General features: G+C 44.7%; 1 protein-coding gene across 3 annotated transcripts in view; it reads left to right on the forward strand.

Moving 5' to 3' along the window:
* Window positions 1–24,376, forward strand: part of LOC137538570 (epidermal growth factor receptor kinase substrate 8-like protein 2) — a 246,829-nt gene that overhangs the window by 172,833 nt on the left and 49,620 nt on the right. For all 3 annotated transcript variants that reach the window (XM_068260822.1, XM_068260823.1, XM_068260824.1), the window contains 4 exons: window positions 4,217–4,378; window positions 5,670–5,816; window positions 14,315–14,394; window positions 20,741–20,856. In XM_068260822.1, coding sequence (XP_068116923.1) covers window positions 4,217–4,378; window positions 5,670–5,816; window positions 14,315–14,394; window positions 20,741–20,856 — 505 coding nt within the window. The remainder of the gene's footprint in view (window positions 1–4,216; window positions 4,379–5,669; window positions 5,817–14,314; window positions 14,395–20,740; window positions 20,857–24,376) is intronic.

The following is a 24,376-nucleotide window of genomic DNA, read 5'->3' on the forward strand; positions in this document are numbered from 1 at the left end:
AAACATTCGGCTAAAGGGAATGGCTGAACCAGGAAATAAGTCGATAGGACAATCATACGGCCGATGAGGAGGTAGTACGTCTGCTTTCTTCTTATCAAAAACGTCAAGGAATGCATGGTATTGTTCAGGTATGGTTTCTTGTAAAGAAGTTGTATAAAGAAGAGTACCTACTGGTCCTGGCCGTTCCCTTATACAACTTTTGTCACAGTAGGTAGAGGGAAAAGATATGGTGCCAGAAGACCAATTAATAGCAGGGTTATGCGCCTGAAGCCACGGTAATCCTAAAATAACGGGATGTAGAGGTGACGTAAGGAGATCCAATGTTAGCTGTTCCTTATGTAACCCTTGAATAGTTGTGGCTATGGGTAATGTCTCCCAGATGACAGGTCCAGAGCTGACTTCACTACCGTCAGCTAGGTGAATGAGAAGGGGGTTCTTCTTATACTGCATAGGGATCTGATGAGTGGTAGCAAATGTAATGTCCATAAAGCAACTACATGCGCCAGAGTCGATGATAGCTGAAACTTCAAGGTTTCCTCCGGTTAACTGAAAAGAAACAGGGACAGAAAAATGATTAGAGGTTGGTCGGACAATCTGGAAATTACCTACAGGACGTATCCATGACGCTTGCTTCTTACCAGGCATACGAACCGGACATGCTTCTAGGAAATGGCCTGCTGCTCCACAATAGAAACATAAATTTCCTTGACGTCTTCTCTGTCTTTCTTCTGGAGGAAGACGAGGGCGGATTACACCGATCTGCATTGGCTCAGGCTGATCCGGTTGATCTTCAGTTGTCACAGGAGCAGGAGAGCTGGTAGGAAAGGAAGGTACCCAGTTGAAACGTGGGTTACGCTCACTAGCCCTCTCCAACTGGCGTTCCCGAAATCGCCTGTCAATTTGAACTGCCGCAGTGATTAATAATTCCAGAGTAGCGGGAGCATCAGCTCTAGACAATTCATCCTTGATATGGGCTGCAAGTCCCTTCCGGTATTGATATCTTAAAGCAGAATCGTTCCAGTCCGTGTCGGCCGCCCAACGGCGGAACTCTGAAGTGTATTCTTCCACCGTCCGACGACCTTGACGTAAGTAACCTAACGCGGTCTCAGCAGTAGCACCGCGCTGCGGGTCATCGTATAAAACGGCCATAGCCTCAAACAGGGTCTCTGAAGTTGCTAGGGACGCGTGCTTCTGATCCATAAGATTATGGGCCCATGCTTGGGGTTCACCCTGAAGTAAGGAAATAATGAGTCCCACCTTGATTTCCTCGGAGAAGTAAGTGCGGGGTTGCAGGTTGAAATATAACTGGCAGGAGTGACGGAAAGCACGGAATTTAGTTCTGTCTCCAGAAAAACGTTCAGGCATGATTACACGTGGCTCAGGAGGAGGTGTTGCAGCTGGAGGTGCAGGAGGTGTATTATTGACTGGGGGAGGGTTAGTTACTGGAGCTTGCCCCCCGGCTGCAGTTAGTGCACCGACTCTTCCTTCCAGGCGTAAGTGACTGGTCTGTAGCTCCTTAATGGCATCAGTCAGGGCCGCCATCTGTTCATATAGGGTAGTCAGAACCTTCGCTGCCTCAGCGGTCTCCATGTCGTGGCTGTAGTATTCTCTCACGTACCTGGAGTTATGGAGACCGTTATGCTGAGGGCAGCAACTCCTGCAACTTACCAACCAAAGGCCCTGAGCTGGGAACAGGGTACTCTGGTTGGCACGGGGCAGAAGTGCTCGCAGAACCAGTAGTTGGAGTAAACCGGAACTGGAGACTTCCGCAGGACGGGTCTGGTACTGCAATGACCCGTACACCAGTGTTGGTCTTGACACGCAGATCCTGTAGTCAGTAGGCAGGAGAGCAGATCCGTGAACAAGCCAGGGTCGGTAACAGAGCGGGTAGTCAGACAAGCAAGGTTCGGCAACAGAGCGGGTTCTCAGACGGGCAAGGTTCGGCAGCAGAGCGGGTAGTCGTAAGTAGCAAGGGTCAAAGCCAGAGCGGATAGTCAGACAAGCCAAGGTCAGCATGGAGCAGGATCAGGATACAGGCAGACAGAATGTCAGGTCACGGGAACCAAACTAGCTGCAATACTACAGCACAGAGGTCTGGGCTCTCCAGGCTTAAATAGGCCTTTTGGCGCGCACCGCGCAATGCGCGCACGGCGTAGCGCGTCACGCACGCACGGTGCGACGTGCTGCGCGCGCATGCGCACACACGAACGTGCGCAAGCGCGCGCCCGCGCACGCGCAAACGCGCACAAACAAGAAAGATGCATAAAACAGACATCCCTGCGCGCGCGCGCAGACGGCTCTCACACCAACGCCTTTCAGCGCCAATGCTCACGCCGCACAACGCAACACGCACTGGCGAGCACCGACAGACCACCCTGCAAGGAGGCCCGCCGGGACCCCCCAGGACGCCTGCCAGCATCCGCATGTGCCAGCCGCCTCGCCTGGACAGGTAACTGACCGTGACAGCTGGGCACTGTGCTACTCTGTATAGTTCTTTTATTGTAGTTCAATGTGACCTTATTACTTATACTTTAGCTAGTTCTTGATAAATATATATGCAGACTTTGCTAATATATATTTATCCATTAGTTGAGTGGTTTGTTATTTTCTTTATTCGAGCCATGGAGATTTTCAGTTACTGTGTTAGCTAGTCTGTTTAGCACGTTTCGGTAGGGTGCGCTTATCGTAATCACCCGTGCTTAGCTAGCATAGTTGTGTTGCTATTAGTTACGTTCTTTCCTGTAGACTTGCCTGTGTGGATGCTTGCTGGTGACTGTTGTTAGCCTGCTTGCTCTGCTTCTGTGGACGTGACTGTGAGCTGCGGGTTGCTACTAGTTATGGTCCAATCTATAGTCCTGTCCTGTACCTGTCAGTATGCTTGGTATCGTTAAGGCAGCGCAACATCGCACTGCGCCGCCATTGCTTCTTATTTGTAGCGATATCGGAAGCCCAGAGCTGCAGTTGCTCTGGGCAGCCTGTGTAGCCTCTTCCATTATTCAGCTACCAGCCTTGTTGCTCTGGGTGGTCAAAGTCTAACCCCCAAGCATTACACTTGTGATTTGTAAACAGACAGTATTGCTTATGCACACAAGCATTACAACATCACTTACAACACAGAATGTGTGGTTGCGAAGTGGTATGCACTATATACGGTAGTTACACTATGCAGTGTAGGCCATTACAGCTCTCAGACTCCATGTTATGGAACATTTTAGAGAGGGCATCAGTCCTAGTTGTTTTTAACAACCAAAGTTTGCCAGACATTTTACATAAGTACATGATGGCAACATGGATAGTTTTTCTACCCAAGGTACTGAACGGGTGACCTTACCTCCAGGGAGTGGTGACTTGCGCCTCCTTGGAAGCTAATCATAGTTTCATTATGGCCATAGTGTGAGCCACAACTAAAGTGCACATGAAGTGGTTGGAATGCACACTTTGGGTGCAAGATGAAGAAAGCATATATATCCAGGGGTTGAAAGATAGGCTTGCTATACAGTACTGTTTACGATCCCAATCGCAGAGCAGTGGCTGCAGCTATAACAATCATGGACTTGTAGAGATCAATATGTGGATATGTCCTAAACAATAGTGGACCCAGTCACAGTCCATGTATCCTCCCCAAGCTTATTACAGCGCTGGGTCCCTCTGACCAGAGCTTGTCGGATATACTCTTGTGGTCACATTCAAGTACTAGCTTCTTCATACTGTGTGCTTAGTAGAATGAAGCCACTTGTGCACAGCTTTTTCCTCCATGCCTGAGCCAGCTATGTCCCACCGGGCACAGTGGACTGTACCTGCCAAGTATGAAGGAGCTAGTACTTGGACAGAAGCGTTGGCTATTAAGAAGTAGACGGTCCCAAGCAGTAGCAGTAAGCTCAAGGGAATCTGGGAAGTCTCTAGACTATCTACAGGCTCTCCACTACTTAGATAAGTTTCTCACAGGTTTGCTTTAAAAATTATTTGTTCTGTTACTAATGATCTATTTATCATTAGTACTACACATACAATTAATTATGTCATAAGTTTGTTTTCAGTTCAGGTATACTTTAAGCAGATATTTGTCTCAAGGGAATCAGGCTGGTAATTTCTTTAACCTGGTGACATACCGTAACTCACTTATCTTTTGTAGCAGTGCAACAATTGGGCAAAACTCCATTATGAAATCTTTATTGCAACAAACATTATTAACTATGTTCTTCTCTTCATCTTGTAGCATTTGGCAACGTTTTCAATGGATAAAAGTGATTCTCTGGGCACAGTGGATGAAGCCATCAAACGACTAGTGACTCTGGAATCAAAGGACAAAATCTGGGCCCAGGAGATGATTCTCCAAGTCATGAGCCACTCCATCAGCCTTCTGGATTGTGCCACACAGGTATTATGTTATACAGTGTAATATTGTATTCACATAGCATGGAAATAGCCTGCGCTGCCATATTGGCTAGTACTCTCACCTTGTACTAGTATCCCAGATGTAAATCCAGGTAGTATGCATGTAGTTTTTACCTGGGCTTCTTCTGAGTACTCGAGCTTCCTCCTACACCCAAAAACACATTGATAAGTTAATTGGATGCTGCCAAATAGGCCTTAAGGTGGCCACACACCATACAATTTTTTTAAATATCTTTTCAATTTAAGAATTGCAATACATTTTTCTGACCGATTGTTACATTTTTAAAAATCTGACTAATGTACCACACAACTATGTGCAATTTTTCCCCAATTATAATAAAACTGATTGGAAACTGAGAAAATTGCTAGGGTGTGTATATTAATAAATTGACAATCTACACACACCATACAATTTTTAAAAAAATTGAAGAGAAATATCTGCCATTCCGAATCGATATAAATCGAAAAAAAACGGGATATCCGATCGGATTTTTCAGTCAAATGAAAAAAAAAGCTTTCAATTTCTTTTCGGGAGATACTATTGTTTTTATCGAATTGCGGTAAAATCGGATCATTTTATTGTATTGTGTGTGGCCACCTTTAGTCTTTTAGGGACACTAGACTATGACTATGGTAGAGATTAGATTTTGAGCTCATCTGAAGGGCTGTTGGCAACACAGCTCTGGATACTGTAGGAAATGTCAGTGATATCCAAATACACAATATTAATAGAACAAAATGTTATACAAAGAGTAAATATAACTGGACATACAAGTAAAATGGATAAGGACCACATGACACACACAGGTTTTTGTCCAATGGTCCCAAATGATCGATTACTCTCTGATCAGAAATTGATTCACTGCAGAAGGATTTTCGGTTTGATGATCAAGTATACTTGTACAGTGGTCTCCCCTGAATTTTTTTCCAGCCGGGTGGCATGAAAAAGTAGTCGGGTGGCATGAAAAAGTAGCCGGGTGGGGCAAGATGAGGGAATGCAGGGCCGACCTTTCTCTACACAATTCTGCTTACAGCAGAGGAGGAGGTGAGCCGATGTGCGCCGAGTGCTCACAAAAACTAGCCGGGTGGAGCACCCAGCTAAAAGAGCCTAGGGAGAACACTGCTTTTAAAAAACATAGTTTGTGTTTACACTGATTGTAGTCAATGATGACAGATAGCAAAGTAGGTCAAACATTACTGATTTTGAAGGACAGAATGTAAAATAATAAAACGTTTCATACCATAGTTATATTGTTCTTTTTTTTCTGTGACAGGACGAACTGGAGAATTTCCCCCTGTCCAGTGTCCAGCACTGTCAGAGTATACAGGGACCACCTCGCTATCCTCACATTCTCTTTATAGTATGTCAGGAGGCAGATCAGCCCAGACCTGACATTCACTTCTTTAACTGTGAAATGGAGGTGAGTAGTACAAAATGTGTACGCCTTGTATATACTTTTTTCAGTGTATCATAACTAAACACATACTACAATGACATAAATAAATGTATCACCTTAGCAATCAACCTGACTCGTATATGGTCCAATGTGAAGCCTGGCATGAAACCACATGATTCTCCCAAGCTCAACAGAGTTCTCCAAGTTCTGTTATCCAGGCAGCACAGAGACAATACTGATTGTGTTAATGTGACAGACTGACGACAGTCCATGCAGTTAAAGAACCACTATCACAAAAAATAAAATTTAAAATACATGTAAACACATAGAAATAAGAAGTATGGTGGCATAGTGGTTAGCGCTCTCGCCTTGCAAGCGCTGGGTCCCCGGTTCAAATCCCAGCCAGGTCAACATCTGCAAGGAGTTTGTATGTTCTCCCCGTGTCTGCGTGGGTTTCCTCCGGGCACTCCGGTTTACTCCCACATCCCCAAATCATACAGATAAGTTAATTGGCTTCCTCCAAAAAAATTGGCCCTAGACCATACATGCACTACATGATACATACATATGACTATGGTAGGGACTAGATTGTGAGCCTCTGAGGGACAGTTAGTGACAAGACAATATACTCTGTACAGCGCTGTGTAATATGTCGGCGCTATATAAATACTTAAATAAATAAAGAAAAAGAAATGTTTCTTCCAGAGTAAAATGAGCCATAAATTACTTTTCTCCTATGTTGGTGTCACTTACAGTAGGTAGTAGAAATCTGACAGAACCAACAGGTTTTGCAGTAGCCCATTCTCCTCATGGGGGATTCTCAGGGTTTTATTTATTCTCAAAAGCAGTTAGCAAATGGCAGTTTCTCCGTCCAACTGCCAAAAAAGTGTGCAGCAGGCAGGGAGGCTGGCCAGCATCATTGTATAAATCCTTTTCAGGGAATGTCTTTATAAGAATAAAGAATAAAAAGCCTTGCTGAGAATCCCCCATGAAGAGATGGACTAGTCAAAAACCTGTTGGTTCTGTCAGATTTCTACTAACCACTGTAAGTGACAGCAACATAGGAAAAAAGTCATTTATGGCTCTTTTTACTCTGGAAGAAACACACTTCTTATTTGTATGTTTACAGGTATTTTACATTTTACACAATAGTTGCCCTTTAAAGAGAGCCCGAGGTGGGCTCAAAAAATGAAAAAAAAAAGTAGGCTACCTGATCCGCGGGGCTGAGTGGATCAGGTAGCCGCAAAACCCGCCACTCCTTGCCGCTCCCTTGGGCCACAATGGCCCACTTTTACTTCCGTGACCTATAGGTCACAACGCTGCACTGAGAGACAGTGTGTCTCTCATAGCATGCAGGGAGGCGGGGAGCAGCAGGGGGAGTGGCCGGGGAGAGAGAGCTGCCCAATGGCAACTCAGGAAACTCTGTAGAAACACCCCTGGTGGGTGTTTTGAACAGGGAATTCCTCTCCCTTGTGTTTACCTCTGAGTTAGCAACAAACATTGTCGCTAATCTCGGTGGGGGGAAATTGGCGGTGGGGGGACACAGAGGCATGCAGAGGCATGCAGGAGGCATGCAGTCAGGATGCAGAGAACATGCCTCTGTGTCCCATCTGCCCCCCGAAGATCCACCTCGGGTTCTCTTTAACCCTCCTGGCGGTATGAAAAAATCCGCCAGGAGGCAACGCAGCAGTTTTTTTTTTTTTTTTAAATCATGTAGCGAGCCCAGGGCTCGCTACATGATAGCATCCCCCCGCCCGCTTTGATCGCCTTCGGCGATCTCCGATCAGGAAATCCCGTTCAAAGAACGGGATTTCCTGGAGGGCTTCCCCCGTCGCCATGGCGACGGGGCGGGATGACGTCAGCGACCAATCCACCCCTCGGCGCTGCCTGGCACTGATTGGCCAGGCAGCGCACGGGGTCTGGGGGGGGGGGGCGCGCGCCGCAACGGATAGCGGCGATCGGGAGCGGGGCGGCGGCGATCAGTGTGCTGGCGCAGCTAGCAAAGTGCTAGCTGCGTCCAGCAAAAAAAAAATTATGGAAATCGGCCCAGCAGGGCCTGAGCGGCACCCTCCGGTGGCTTAACCCGTGTCACACACGGGGTTACCGCCAAGGAGGTTAAGTCAGCTTGGTCCAGCTTTAGCCAATCTATTTGTACACTAGTATTATTACATCGGCACCATCTAAATAATAATTATTATTATCGCAGTGGCTGAATGGAGTGCAGTGGCTGAATGGAGTAATGGTTAACCTATTTTGGTTCCTGGACGTAGATTCTACGTCCAGGAACCATGCGCGCTACCGCGCACTCCCGCGGCCGATCGCGCGCGTGCACGCGCACTCCCGGCCGCGGATTCGGTAGCCACGGAATCAATGTATCGGGCTATGGTGCCCGATCACTGATTCCTCTCCTCCGATGAAAAAGCGACAGCTTCTCTCGGAAGCTGTGCTTTTTCTGGCTGTCACCTCCCCCATGCGTCGCTCTAAGCGTGTGTTACGCTTAGAGTGACGTCATGTAAACAAACTCATGGCAAGTAATACTACAAATGAAAGTAAAAAAAAATAAAAATTAACACACATTTACATTATAAATCTATGGTTTACCTCCCACCCTCCCAAAACTACCCAAATAAAATGTTTACTATAAAAAAAAAAAAACCATTACAATAAAAAAAAACATGTAAATATTTACCTAAGGGTCTAAACTTTTTAAATATCAATGTAAAGATGAAATATTTCTATATTTTTTTTATTTTAAACTTGTAAATAGTGATAGATGCAAAATGGAAAAAATGCACCTTTATTTCCAAATAAAATATTGTCGCCATACATTGTGATAGGGACATAATTTTAACGGTGTAATAACCGGGACATATGGGCAAATACAATACGTGAGTTTTAATTATGGAGGCATGTATTATTTTAAAACTATAATGGCTGAAAACTGAGAAATAATGAATTTTTCCATTTTTTTCTTATTCTTCCTGTTAAAATGCATTTACAGTAAAGTGACTCTTAGCAAAATGTACCCCCCAAAGAAAGCCTAATTGGTGGCGGAAAAAACAAGATATAGATCAGTTCATTGTGATAAGTAGTGATAAAGTTATAGGCTAATCAATGGGAGGTGAACATTTCTCATGTGAAAACGACGGAACGCGAATGGGTTAAGGGCTCTGCCTCTGACACAGGAGACCAGGGTTCGAATCTCGGCTCTGGCTGTTCACTAAGTCAGCACCAGACCTTGGGCAAGTCTCCCTAACACTGCTAGTGCCTATAGAGCGCGTCCTAGTGGCTGCAGCTCTGGCGCTTTGAGTCCGCCAGGAGAAAAGCGCAATATAAGGGCCTGTTCAGACTATATGCGTTCCTAGCCATTTTCAGGGAACGCATACTGGTACCAAAAACGCATAGAAACGGCTCCTAATGCTTTTGAATGGGCTAGTTTACATGTATGCGTATGAGACGCATACGTTTCTCATCCGCATTGCTGCACGCAGTTCTGTGCGATACGCATAGAAACGGACGCAATGAAAGTCTATGGGCGCGTATCAAAAACGCGTACTATTGCGTTTTTAGCGTCCGTTTTCCTCTGCGGTTCCCATAATTCTTTTTTTTCCCCTGGGTCACGTGTTTGTGCAAAACGCAATAGAAAACGCATTCAAACGCAAGAAAAACGCATGCGTTTTTCAACTTGCGTTTCTTTGAATTTATACGCGTTCTACAAACGCAGCAAGTATGAACAGGCCCTAAGTGTTCTGTGTGTGTTTGTTTGTTTTGTTTAAATAGGACTGTAGCTTTTCGGCATGAACAAAAGTGGCCGTTATACAGATCTGTTTCTGTTTTGGCTCTTATCGTTCTGTTACTGAGTAATTTTGTTCCCCTAAAATCAGTGCAGATGCAACTAAACCAGCATAATGTGCTGTATGATTACTGTGACCTTTAAAGTCAGGCTTATTATCTGAGATGCACCGATATATGCAGCATAAGATAAGACACAGAACATTTATATCACTTTTCTTCTGGTGGACTCAAAGCCCCGGGGCTGCAGCCCCCAGGACGCGCTCTATAGGCAATAGCAGTGTTAGGGAGTCTTGCCCAAGGTCTCCTTACTGAATAGGTGCTGGATTACTGAACAAAAAGAGCCAAGATTTGAACACTGGTCACCTGTGTCAGAGGCAGAGCCCTTAACCAGTACACTATCTAACCACCACCATACTATACCAGCCACCTAAAACGTCCTAGTAGTCCAATGTCCTCCCATTCTTCATAAACGTACAAGTATGTGCGAACTTCTTTTGAGTTTGTAGAGAGCTGTTAAGCTCTGGTACACAATCAAACAGCATGTGAATTTATGAGATAGTCCCACTGTATTGCGTAACGTGGAGAAGATTTTCTGAACTTGCTGGCGACGCTGAAAGGTGAGTTGTACCCTTGGCCCTTCCATAGCGCTGCGCACGGCTCTGAATATGGGGTAGGGGAGCCCTGCATCCTTTCCCTACTGCTTCACCTCTACCACCTGCACCACACACGCCATTTTTAAATGGCAGATGTTTGGGGGAGGGCCCTATGTACTCTGGCCCCCGGGGCAATTGCCCCCCTTGCCTAAGTTGTAGCACCGGCTCTGCAATGAGGACCATCATTGCTCAGTCTTCTTACTTGTGCTAATATGGGTTGGTGGGATTCAAACACCAAGGCTGCTTCTTCTCCATCCCACCAATATATTAACCATGCAGGAGGGTCTTTGTGAGGAGGAAGAGCTGGACTCAGTGGGCCCGATGCAATTCAAGTTTTCTCCTAGGAGATCATTTTTCATCTTCTATTTAAAATAACTTTTGCACTAAGCAATTGAAAAAGTACCAAAAAGTAGGTGAAAAAGTATTGTCAAAATTATTTTGAGTATTTTCTTGCTTGCTGGTGGTTTAAAGTGACACTAAAGCAAACAATATTCCAAAAAAGGGAAGTTTGAAATAATTTTAAATACATACTTTCTGTTTTAAAACAGTGATTTATTGGCTTTTGTAACAGTTATATAGACTCGTTCCATATTTAACATGCAATAAAAGTATATTTTTGTACTAATCTGTCAACTCTGATTCTGGTAATCATCATACTAATATGATAAAAATGTTGCGAAACTTTATTGTTTTACAATCAGAACACAGATGTTTCTTAAAAGAACAGTCCACTTTTTTCAATTATTTTTATTGAAAGTTTTTCAATATGAACAGTAAAAACAAATGTGCATCAGCAAATCAAAATATTTATACAATGTATATGAACAAAGAACAGGGAGACAAAGAACACTCCACTTTTTTAAGCTTGTAATAAAACACAGAAAAAGTGACACAGAGAGCCCGATATAGTGTAGTATGTACTGGTAATAAATGGAATTAAAGGGTAGAAGTATTGATATATCTATGTTCACAAACACGGGTTACCACTCAGGCAACCATTGTAGAGGCAGGTGGGGAGATTACACCTGTCCCCACTTAGGAATAAGAAGTCGCTTTCCATAGATCAGAAAAAGGGGTGTCACCCCTCCACCAAGGGTGGACTAGTATAACGTAGACGTGAACAGAGGTGCCAATAAGATAAAAAAGGCAAAAAAGTTTAAAAATGGAGGAGGCAGTGGTGGAGGTGAACTTACCTCCTCTCAGTAGACACAAAGCAGTGTTGACAATGTATCAACAAGAAGGTATTTATTTAACATACACTCCAAAATACACAATGCGTTTTGCAGGCGTGACCCTGCTTCATCAGGCAGTAGGGGTGGAGCATACATTAAGTGTAGGTCTAGGACTAAGCCAAGCACCTCTGTCTCTGCCTCTATATCTCACAGAGGCACTTGGCTTAGTCCTAGACCTGCACATGTTGTATGCTCCACCCCTCCTGCCTGATGAAAATGGGTCATGCCTGCAAAACGAGTTGTGCATCTTGGAGTGTATGTTAAATAAATACCTTGTTGTTGCTACATTTCCAACTCTGCTTTGTGTCTTCTAAGAGGAGGTAAGTCCACCACTGCATCCTCTATTTTTAAACTTTTTAGCCTTTTTTATCCTATTGGTGCCTCTGTTCACATCTACGTTACACTTTTTTAAGCTAAAGGTGGTAATACACTGGTCGATGTGGTCATCAGATTTTCTGATCAGAGAGGGATCTATCTAATCAAATCTCTCCTCACACTGTACACAGATTTTCAATAGATTTCAACATGAATTCTATTGCAAATCTGTGTGCATTGCTTGCCGTGTCTTCCTGACTCCCCATCTATGTTGCCACAGTGTCAAAAGTCAATAGTTTATCGTAATAAATGTAACCTGGTGTCTGGTGGAAACTGTAAAGTAAAATAATTCCTAATTCCTGGCACCAACCCCCCGCCCACCTACATACACACATTTCATAATTACCCATAGGAGGTATTGTAGTTTTGCAGCAGCTTACTGGGGAACCATTCAGACTTCCCTTTTAAGCTCAGAGCTGACCACCCCCTTCTCGTCTTGCTGGTGCTGAGAGAAGGCAGAGAGAGGAGCAGGCAGGCCGCACACCCACTACACTATGGAAAATAAGTATTCTGTGATGTAAGGCAGTTGGGGCAAAGCTGACTCCAGTAGCCTACATCCATAGAACTACTAATTATTCTACAGTTTTCACAGGTAACTTCGAAGGATGTATCTGTTTATGGTGTGCTAGTTTGATTCCTGCAAAAAAATTGGTAATTTGGCTAATATACGGTATTTTTCGGACCATAAAGCGCACTTTTTCTCCCCCAAAAGTCCCTGCGTCTTATGGTCCAAAAAAAGTGTTTCTTACATCCTGGGCACCGCTGGGCTGGCTGCGGTCTGCAAACCTCATCACGGCAGCCATCCAGCTCTCTTCCGTGCATGTAATGTGCTCTGCTGGCATGTAATGTGCTCTGCAAGTCACGGTGGTGGCAGTCGCCAATCAGGCACTCAATGCCCAGCTTTCTACACTTGTAACTCCCAGCGACAAATCAACATATCAACCATCAACCTCGCCCCTGTCTTGCTCCATCCTCTGCCCACTGCAGCCTCCATGCCCCGATGGAAGTCGTGCGTCTGCTGCCAATCAATCTCTATCCTCTGCAGCCTCAGTGTTCCTGAGCCCAACTGAAGCCATAGGTGATTTGATGGATTACCGGTATCCCGTCACCATTTACTACACTAGGATTGTGGGCGGCAGCTGGAACGTCCCTCCTGTAGGCTGAATCAGATCCATCCCCTGCTGCTCTGTTTGTTCATTGGCGCCGATGATCCTGCGGGCAAGAGCACAGCTATCATTGCAGCCAATCACAGCACTCCTTGAGTAGCAAAAAGAGTGCTGTGATTGGCCGCAATAACGAGCTGTGGTGCTAAATGAACAAACACAGCAGCAGGGGATGGATCTATTGAGCCAACAGGAGGGACATTACAGCTGCTGCCCGCAATCCTAGTGTAGCAAATGCTGGTCGGATCTAATCCATCAAATGGCCTGTGGCTTCATTCGCTCAGTGGACTTTGAAGCTTAACAGACCCCAGCACTTCTTGTCCACGGCAGACGGCCCCAGCTTTCACAGTCCCATTGGAGGTACTATGTTGATGCGAGACAGTGGGGGGCACAGAGGGCGACAGATGGGGCCAGAGGAGGATGAAGTGACAGAGAAGGACACAGGGGACAGAGTAGGGGGCCAGGGGAGGACACGGTGATAGATGGAGGGCAAGAAGAGGACACAGGGTGACAAAGAAGGACACGGGACAGATGAGGGGGCCAGAGGAGGACACAGGGACAGATGAGGGGGCCAGAGGAGGATGAAGGTCATAGATAAGGACACTGAGGACAAAGAGGATGACACAGGAGGAACAGAGGATGACACTGGAGGGAATAAGGAGGACAGTGGATGACACAGGGGAGGATCCAGGGGGACAGGAGAGGACACGGAACAGAGGAGGATACAGAGGGTGCACGAAATGTACAAGGGGGGATACAAGAGGTAGATAATAATTGGGGGGGGGGGGGGTTCCATGGATGCACCTGGTTTAGTATATTTTTTTCCCCCGTTTTTTTGTCCTCTAAACCTAGGAACGTGTTATGGTCTGAAAGATACGGTACATCTATCTGGAACAACTATGTCAATTAATTGTGGTCATTGCATTCCAGTGATAGCTTGCATCTCTGAGTTCACATCATGACGATGTTCTGAATAATTATTTCATGACACGTGCGTGGGACAGTGGTGACAACATGTCTGAAGAGGTAACTGATAAGTGTGCTGACTTCTGCACTGAGGATTATATTGGCACCTGTACACAAGTTAAGGTGAACATAATGAATCCTAGGCCAAGGCGAGCCTAACACACCTCATTCCTGAGATTTCTTTACGGGATACTGAGACTTCACAGATGTCTGTTTTTGAGTCTGTTTACACTTAGTGTGTAAATCAGTTGTATATTGTTGTATATCTATAGTTGTATATCAGTTGTGTTGCTATTACATTGAAATGGTTCTCTAACATATATATTATATTTTCACAGGCTGATATGGTCCATGCAGATATTGAGAGTGCCCTAGCAGACATAAAACATGGGAACAAAATGAGACTACAGACACTAAAGTGAGTATTATTAGTAATTAGTAATACTGCATGATAAAACAGAACAGTGATGGCCAATCAGCAGGCATGCATACATACCTACAAGTATCAATTTATCATGCTAGTCTGAGGTTACCAAAAGTGCTGGATTTACCATAAGGCACTGTAGACATATGCCTACAGGTGCCTGATGATGGAGAGGCGGCGGGTGTAGCTACCTATGACAGGCATGATAAATAAGGGAGAAGTGACAGCTGGGCCAGCCAGCACACTAGCGGTGCGGTTCCACAGGGATTTGAGGAGATTGGGTTTATTCTGATGACGCCAAATAAATGTAATTGTGCCCACTAATGATCCAGTCTTTTTTTGTTCAATCTTACCATTTCTATGTAGTATGAGGGTCTGCCTTAAGTATCCATTCATCATATTCACTCAGTTTACCCCTCTACCACATAGATTTGGTAAGATTGGACAAATAATATTTGATCATTAGTGGCCACCATGAATGCAGAACACTGACTACATAAGACAAGACACAAAACATTTATATCATGCTTTTTTCCTGGCAGACTCAAAGCCCCAGAGCTGCAGCCACTAGAGTGTACTCTATAGGCAGTAGCAGTATTAAGGAGTCTTGCCCACAGTCTCCTTACTGAATAGGTGCTGGCTAAGGCCCGGTTCACACTTGCGGTGGCCCTCCGGAATCGCCGTGCCGGAGCCGCACCGCTTGCAGAACGGACGGAACGGACGCACGGCATAGCAATGAAAGCCTATGCGTCCGTTCACATGCGTCCGTTCTGCCGAACCGGAGCCGGACCGGATCCGGGCCGGATCCGGACTCCGGCCTCCGTTCCAACATGCGCTATTTTTTCATCCGGCTCCTCCGGCAGCCGTATCCGGGGCGGAGCCGGACTGCACCATCCGGCCAATACAAACCAATGGGAACCGGAGAGCGCACAACACACTGGCTGAGAAATCCGGATGTTCTACCCCACTTCCTATGGGGATTGTTGCGGCGATATTGGATGGGGACACATGGGCAAGCATTTTGGAGTGAAGCAGCACAGCTGGATCCGGATCCGGAGATGTTGGCAGCATGTCGCAGGTGGAGGTGAGTGCTAAACAGCAGAGGGCCTGATTCCACAGGTCCCCCTTCTGCTGACCTCCCAGACCCCAACATTTTTTTTGTTTTTAACGTAACTTTTGCCAAACGGATCCGGATCGCATCCTGATGGACACCTGATGCAACCTGACCGGATCGGATCCGGATCAGAACCGTACGGTTCCGATCCGGATCCGGTCCGGATCCGGTCAGGTCATCCGGTCCGTTTGGCAAACAACCGCAAGTGTGAACGGGGCCTAATCTAACAGGAAGAGCTGAGATTCAGCCACATAAAATGATTTATTTTTTAATGTTAAGGCAAGTGAAACATAAAGGCTAGATATAAAGCAACGTGTGACTGATCCAGAGCCATAGCCAATGTAGCCAGGAGCTGCACAGGGGGGATGTTTTACAAGGGAGATTTGAAGTGAAATGATTCTGTGTTCACTAAAAGCAGCCATCTACACATACAAAATGACTTAATTGCACATATCCTTAAAGCAAACCTGAACTAAAAAAGTCTAAATAAACAAACGCACATCATACTTACCTCCCATGCAGTCTACTCAATCTCCTTCTCCTCTCCTGCATCCTGTTTGTCCACTGTGATCAATGAAATTATCCATCCTCCATTTTGTAAATGGTCATAACCCCTTCACTTCTGTAAACTTCAGAGCACTACCCAGAAAAACCTCAGTACGAACATGCACTTGTCACAGTGTAAAACTTTCTCTTTAAAAATGAGCACTTACAAATGTTAGATTGTTAAATACTTATCTGCTAACAAAACACCAGGCCACCTGGGCTATCACCTGTGGCATCCTGTGTGTCCATCCTGTGACTAGCTCTGTCCTCTGTCTGTTATACTCGCCAATCAGGCCTAAAGCCCTTGGTTTAATTCATTAAAGAGAGTTTCACACTGTGCAAAGAATATATTTCCATAGAGCAGCCTTTCTCAACCTTTTTAACCTGGAGGAACCCTGCAAATAACTTTGGGATCTCAAGGAACCCCTGCAAATAATTTTTTGATCTTGAGGAAACCCTACATTTATTTTGGAGGAGGCATGGTCTTTAAAAATATGTGTGTCTGTTTATTTCACTACCCCCTATTACACTGCCACTCTTTATACTGTCTCCTGACACCCCAATTTAGTGCTTCTTGTACCACCTATTATAATGTGCTCTATGATACTTCCCCCACGATGGGGTAAATGCCAAGGAACTCCTGCAGAGTACTAAAGGAACCCTGGGGTTCCAGGGAACCCTGGTTGAGAAAGCCTGCCATAGAGGTTTGCCTGATCAAGGTCACTGTAGAGTTTATGTAGGTGAATACAAGGGGCCCTATGAATTTATGCCACTTTACCACAACCAGCAGTGCACATCCATCCACCTAAGATCTGGGGGTTTATGATTTGTGAGGGTATCCTTGCAAGGTGTGGTAGAGGATTATTAAAATTATGGTGTTACACCCTTATTGGGTAGATCATTTCTAGAAAAGGACTTTAGCAGTTATTAGAGTTATAAAATTCAGGCACACTAAGTGTGTCTCATAGTCCAAGGTTAATATTCTACACAGACTTGTTAGAAACATCGCAAAATAATCCTGAAGCAACTTTTCCATGTATTACATAGAGCTATCAGTTAGTCATTGTATGATTAAGAGTGGGAATACCAAGCATTGCATTCAAGCAAATGCCATGAAGCTAATACAGTTTTAAAGGACAAGTGTAGTGAGAGGTATGTGGAGGCTGCCATATTTATTTTCTTTTAAGCAATACCAGTTGCCTGGCTATTCTGCTGCGCAGTCCACTCCGGCCCACGTGGCGATGATTGACAGCGCCGCTCGCGCAGGTGCAGTACAGTCGCTCTGACGTCATCGGCGGGGACCGGGACGGACCTGCGGCGAACGGCTGCGGGCAGAGCTGCGGCGAGGGACGTCCTGGGAGCTGGAGGAAGCCCCCGGTAAGTACCACTTATTTTACCTGTTTTCCCCTGATGACTCCTTTAACCAATTCATGTCCTAACTACAGTATATTCACGTCATTGCAAGTGGCTTCTGAAAGCCACATGACGTGAATATAAGTTTTCCCCTTTAAATGAGCACAGCGTGCGTGCTACCACGCACCTGGGCTCATCAACCCCCCTCCCTCTAACTACACTAAACCTGGATGCCTTCCCGGGGGTCCGATCCCCCCACCCCACGCCCGATCCCCCGTAATGACACCCCCCTCCTCCATGCTGCGATCGGGCAGCATGGGGAATTACAAAGAAGATTTCCCACCTAATCTTCTTCCTGCGCGGTGATCGGCTCCCCTCCATTCAGTACCGCTGACAGCCTCTATGTGCAGAATGGATCGGGTCCCGGCTTAATGACGTCATCAAGCCAGGACCCGATCCACTCTGCACATGGAGGCTGTCAGTGGTACTGAACGGAGGGGAGCCGATCGCCGCCGCAGGAACAAGATTAGGTGAGAGATCTTCTTTGTAATTCCCCATGCTGCCCGATCGCAGCATGGAGAGGGGGGGGGGATCATTAAAGAGACACCGCTGCGCTGTTGGGGGGGGGAGGGAAGGAGAGCAACACACATGGGAATAACAAGGGGGGGGGGGGGGTAAAGGGGCACACACACCTAGCTATTGGGGGGGGAGGGAATAGACACATCCAGCCAGCTTTGGGGGGAGTGGGGTGTGAGTAGCCAAATATATACATCTGGCTAGCTGGGGGGGGAGGGGTACTAAGGCCTGGCTGGGGGGGGGGATATCCAAAGGCACATCTGACCAACTGGGGGAGGGAGGAATATGTAGGCGCACATCTGGCTAACTGGGGGGAGGATCAGATTATAAAGGAGGAAAAAAAATAACTAAAATAAAAGTCGGACACAAAATGAAAAATTGCATTTTATTTCCAAATAATTTATTGTCATTATACATTGTACTAGGATTGAAATGTAAATGGTAAAATAACCAGGGCAAATGGAAAAGTAAAATGTGTGGGTTTAACTTACAGCAGCAACTTTTATTTTCAAACTATAATGGCTGAAAACTGGGAAATAATGACTTTTTTCATTTTTTTACCCCTTGTTCCCTTTAAAATGCATAGAAAATAATATAATTCTTAGCAAAAAGTACCACCCAAAGAAAGCCTAATTGGTGGCAGAATAAACAAGGTATAGATCATTTATGTATGATAAGTAGTGATAAAGTTATTGGCAAACGAATGGGAGGAGTGTAAAATGTAGAAAATTGTTCTGTTTTTTTAGGGGGAAAACCCCAGGGACGCGAAGTGGTTAAACAATAACAGTTGCTTGGCTATCTTGCTGATCCTCTGCCTCTAATACATTTTGCCATAGACCCTGAACAAGTATGCAGCAGATCAGGTGTTTTTGACGTTATTGTCAGATCTGACAAGATTATCTGCATGCTTGTTTCTGGTGTGATTCAGACACTACTGCAGCCAAACAGACCAGCAACTGCCAGGCAACTGGTATTGTTTAAAAGTAAATAAATATGGCAGCCTACATATCTGTCTCTCGTTACAGTTGTCCTTTAAAGTAGCCTTGGTGCCCCTCTCACTTCAGGAGTCCATGCAAAATTCTTCATTTCCTGTTGTTTAAAGGAATACAATCGATCTATGCATTTATTTTTAAATGCTGTATGTTGTAGCACACATTAGGACAAGTACTAGGAGCGATTTAATTCCTCACACAGCTGTTCCTCTTAGCTGTAAAATCCTCAGTCAGTTTTAGATACAAAATGTATCTAATACTGAGGGCTCCCAGAGGGCTAGACCATGTCTCTGCACAGGGGAGTTGCTATCAACTCCTCAGTTTATAGTTAAATTATCACCTTGCTGAAAAAATCTTATTGATATGGTGGTAGGGGGTTGAAGATTCTAGCAATGTGTGTTTATTATCTTTGCTTCTCTTGACTGATAAAGATACTAATAATGCTAATTGTAAACAGTGGTCTGCCCCTCTCAGCAGCTTGTAAAGTGGATGCAGCCTGGAGTGAATCATCATCACAAGCAGGCAGCCAGGCAACCAGTCTGAGTGTAAACATAGACTAGTGTTATAGCTAGTTACATTCCAGCAATATTACAGCTCATTTAGTTACCTGTTACCACCTCAGATCAGCCTATTTCTCCTCATGTCTCCTGCATGCTGTGAGTGACACAGTGAAATATTTGTGAGCTGTGTGAGAAATAAATTTTTAAGCAGGGATAGAGGGAAGAGAGATCTGGGTGAATAAATAAAGTGCCCCTAGCACTAGTAGTAATGTGTACACGAATATAGAGTATTAAAAAAAAAGTTGTTTAAATCGATAGTATTCCTTTAAGTTGAAGTCCTGCAGTTCGTATCTATGTCTATCAAACTACGAAGTCCAACCACCTCATGTAAACACATAGTTTCTACTATAATGCAAGGATTTTGGGAAATCTAGTCTGGAATCTATTGATCTTCCAATAATGTGTGTCACATGATCACACCTGACTGACCTGCCCACCAGCTGGATCCATAGAGGAGAGGAAGCATGTAGTACTACAGTTCTGAGCAAATATGGGACATAAAACAGCTATTCTGATCAGTAATTTGCTTCTGTGCACTGTTTATATTTATTTGTCATCCTGATTGCTATTATATTTGCTATCTTTATTTTTGTGTTTAGTTTGCCTTTTATGTGTCAGAAAATATACATTTGTAATCACTGTTTTATTAGTGTACAGTTTGCTGAATTTCTACAGTCTATCCTAATGTATACATAAAATGACCATAAAATGGATTAGTTCTATGAGATAATAGTCATGTGTATTCAGTAGGCCTGATTCACAAAGTGGTGCAAAGTGTTTGCACGCCTGTGAAAAGCCCTTTATCACACCTAAACTCAGTTTAGGCGTGATAAAATAAAACTCGCGCAAAATTCCCGTGCGCAAAGTTTTGCACGTGCAATCGTGCTGCGCATGGTGCAGTGCGCGCGATGTGCCCATTAAACCCTATAGGCGCTGCGCGCGGAGTTGCGCGATTGCGCGCGCAAAACTTTGCGCGCGGGACTTTGCGCGTGATAAAGAGCACAAAACGGTGCTCACTCAGCAGTGCAAAGGTTATCACGCCTAAAGTCTTTTAGGCGTGATAACTGAGTTATCACCGCTTTGTGAATCAGGCCCAGTGAGTTTTCATATTTGAAAAATATTTCCTTGTACAGGATGTACTTTTTTGCAACTATCATCTGTCTGACCATAAAAAAAACCTGTTTGTTTTTGAAATGCAGAGTTAACCAGGAGAGGATAAATCAAAGAGAGTCTATTCTCCCACCCAGCACAGCCCCCAAGCCAGCCTACAGAGATAATAAAAATCGTGTGATGTCACCTCCCACACAAGACATTGGTAAAGCATTGCTTCATTCTCCTGATATTTACTGACCTGTTAATTAAAAGTGTAAAGGAAACATCTGGGGGTTGATTCACAAAAGAGTGCTAACTGATAACACGGCCATGCTATTCAGTTAACCTGCGAGGTGACGCGCGCACCTTTGCGTGCGCAGTGTTACGCCCGTGCGATAACAAACATTTGCTCGCAAACAGTATCGTGCGCAAACGTTAGTTGTCGCGCGGGCGTAAGACTTTAAGACATTAACACGCGTCACCTCGCGTGTTAACTGCATAGCACGGTCGTGCCATAAGCTAGCAATCTTTTGTGAAATAACCCCCTGTCAATCAAATGGTATAAGCAAATCAGATCACCAAAAATGTATCTGTTTAATGGAAACATAAGTTATAAAGGGCATTTACAGGACCACTATCGCAAAAAAAAAAAAAGTAATATTTAAAATACACTAAATGCATGCATTTAAGATGTACATTTTCCCCAGAGTAAAATGCACTATAAATTATTTTTGTGTCCTATGTTGCCATCACTTATAGTTAGTAGTAAACATCTGACAGGTTTTGGACCAGTCTATCTCCTCACAAGGGATTCTCAAAGTCAGTGTGGAGGCCTGCTAGTATCTCTGTAGATATCTTTCCAGTGAGTGCTAAAGAAGCAGGGCCCCTTTACACTACGTCCGTTGCGTTCAACTCACTGCCCATACAATTCTATGGGGCTGTTCACACTTCTGCTATGTAACAGATCACATTTTTCTAACTTACTACATTCAGGTTTTGAATGAATCTCCATTGCAGTTCATACTCATTATAAGGCATGCGTTATGCAACGCAGATAGTATGAATCAATCCTCAAGGAAATGCTAAGAATCCTCTACGAGGAAATGTACCAGTACTAAAACCTGTCAGTTCAGTCATACCTTTACTACCTACCTTTCCGACCCAGTACTGTCCTGTCAGTTTTGCATCTGCTTTCTATCAGGTTTTAACTGACTGGATTGGTATTGTGTACCTTTTATGTTGAACACACTGATATAAAACTAATACAAAACTGACAGGACAGGATTGGACTGGAAATGCACAAATTTATGTGTGAACACAGCCATAGAAACACATACAAAAGTGATTCCAACTGTCAAAAACTGACAGAACAGGACTGGGCACTTATTTATGTGTAAACCAAGCCTAAGTAACAGAAACATAGTAAAAAAAGTAATTTATAGAGCTTTTTACGCTAAAAAAAAAATCATATGTGTATACATTTACATATATTTTACATTTTACCGTCTTTATGATAGCTGTCCTTTAGGCTTTTTACTTGCATAGAGCGGTAAGTCCTGACCATTCATTTAGTATAAAGAAGAAAAAAAGATTGAGATATCAATATAGGAATGTTGGTATTGATGGCATAATAACTATTACCAATTGGGTAAACGAAAGATGATTTGTTTGGGCCCAGTTAATGGAATACGGGATCTGTGTAAAAACGGATTTGTGGCACAGATCAGTAAGACAAGTCTGAGTTTTCCATACGTGACCCTCCATTCAGTTTAATGGGACGCATCCGTTGTTCCGGAAAAATCGCAGCAGACCCAAACTTGCGGTCCGTTCAGCGGGATGTTGCGAACGGATCTGTTTGAGCGGCGCAATGTGAACAGATCCATTGATTAACACTGGATCCATTCTTATCCACTTTTTAGGCTAATGTGAAATGCGCCTTATAATAATAATGATACAGGAAAATGTACGTTTGCAGAGAGTATGTGCAGACAGTAAATTAAGGCCTGCCTGTACAGATATCCAATATTAGACAGTTGAAATGATAACAAACAGTCACATGCCTGCCATGTTTTCTGGTCATAATGGCTAGCACTAGCAATTGGTTGTTGGGGAATTTTTCATTAATTTGCTTTGTCCTCATCCACAGTGGGAAGCCTCCTGCCTCTCCTACCCTCTCCCATTGGATAGTAGTCATGGGACTCCCATCTCTGTTGCCTCTCCGGCATCCTCCGTAGTCCCATTGTTATTTGTGTGCACACTCATTCCTGGTCTCCAAGGAGATCTACCCAGTGCTGGGCGTAATGGAAAAAACTACGCTTACGGATCATTACGCGTAATTTTACGCTATTACGCATTACGGAATTACGCTGACGGCGTAGACATTCATTTACGGTACATGTCTGTAATTAGGCATAGCCCTTACGCAATTACGCGTAAGAATACCGTAATTCAGGTTGTTACGTTATTGGCTTACGCGTAAATTCCTACTAGCAATTATTGCGTAAGGTCATGCTGCCAAGCGGAAAAGTTGACGCATGGATCAATGTTAGGTAGCCGCCGACTTTAACCTCCCTGGCGGTTTATTTATTTTGCCAGGGAGGCTGCGGGAGGGTTTTTTTTAAATTAAAAAAAAAATATTTCATGCAGCCAACTGAAAGTTGGCTGCATGAAAGCCCACTAGAGGGCGCTCCGGAAGCGTACTTTCGATCGCCTCCGGCAATCGAAAGTAACAAGATAGGCCGCAATGAGCGGCCTATCTTGTTTCGCTTTCCTCGTCGCCATGGCGACGAGCGGAGTGACGTCATGGACGTCAGTCGACGTCCTGACGTCAGAGCCGCCCGATCCAGCCCCTAGCGCCGGCCGGAACTGTTTGTTCCGGCTGCGCTGGGCTCGGGCGGCTGGGGGGACCCTCTTTCGCCGCTGCACGCGGCGGATCGCCGCGGAGCGGCGGCGATCGGGCAGCACACGCGGCTGGCAAAGTGCCGGCTGCGTGTGCTGCTTTTTACAGAATTGAAATCGGCCCAGCAGGGCCTGAGCGGCGACCTCCGGCGGCATACCCCGAGCTCAGCTCGGGATTACCGCCAAGGAGGTTAAGGGTTAATAGCAAAGCCCCCTTAAGTGCTTAGAGCCTCAAATTTGGAGAATATGTTAAGGAGATCAGAAGGAATAAGAGGAAAATTTTTTTTTTCAAAAAGACCTTATAGTTTTTGAGAAAATCGATGTTAAAGTTTCAAAGGAAAAATATATACATTTAAAAACCCGCCGACTTTAACGGTTAATAGCAAAGCCTACTTAAAATTTAGGAACACCAAATTCACAGGGTATATTAAGGGGATCAGTGGGAATAAGAGGAAAAAAACATTTTTCAAAAAGACCTTATAGTTTTTGAGAAAATCGATTTTTAAGTTTCAAGGGCAAAAATGTCTTTTAAATGCGGAAAATGTCAGTTTTTTTTGCACAGGTAACAATATTGTATTATTTTCATAGATTCCCCCAAGTGGGAAGAGTTTTACTTACTTCGTTCTGAGTGTGGGAAATATAAAAAAAAAACGACGTGGGGTCCCCCCTCCCAGACCTCTTTAACCCCTTGTCCCCCATGCAGACTGGGATAGCCAGAATGCGGAGCACCGGCCGCATGGGGCTCCGCACCCTGACTATACCAGCCCGCATGGTCCATGGATTGGGGGGTCTCGGAAGCCCTTGTCCAATCCAAGGACAAGGGGCTCTTCTCCACCTCCGATGGG

The sequence above is a fragment of the Hyperolius riggenbachi genome, chromosome 11 (assembly GCF_040937935.1).
Source record: "Hyperolius riggenbachi isolate aHypRig1 chromosome 11, aHypRig1.pri, whole genome shotgun sequence".
In the NCBI taxonomy this organism is placed as follows: Eukaryota; Metazoa; Chordata; class Amphibia; order Anura; family Hyperoliidae; genus Hyperolius; species Hyperolius riggenbachi.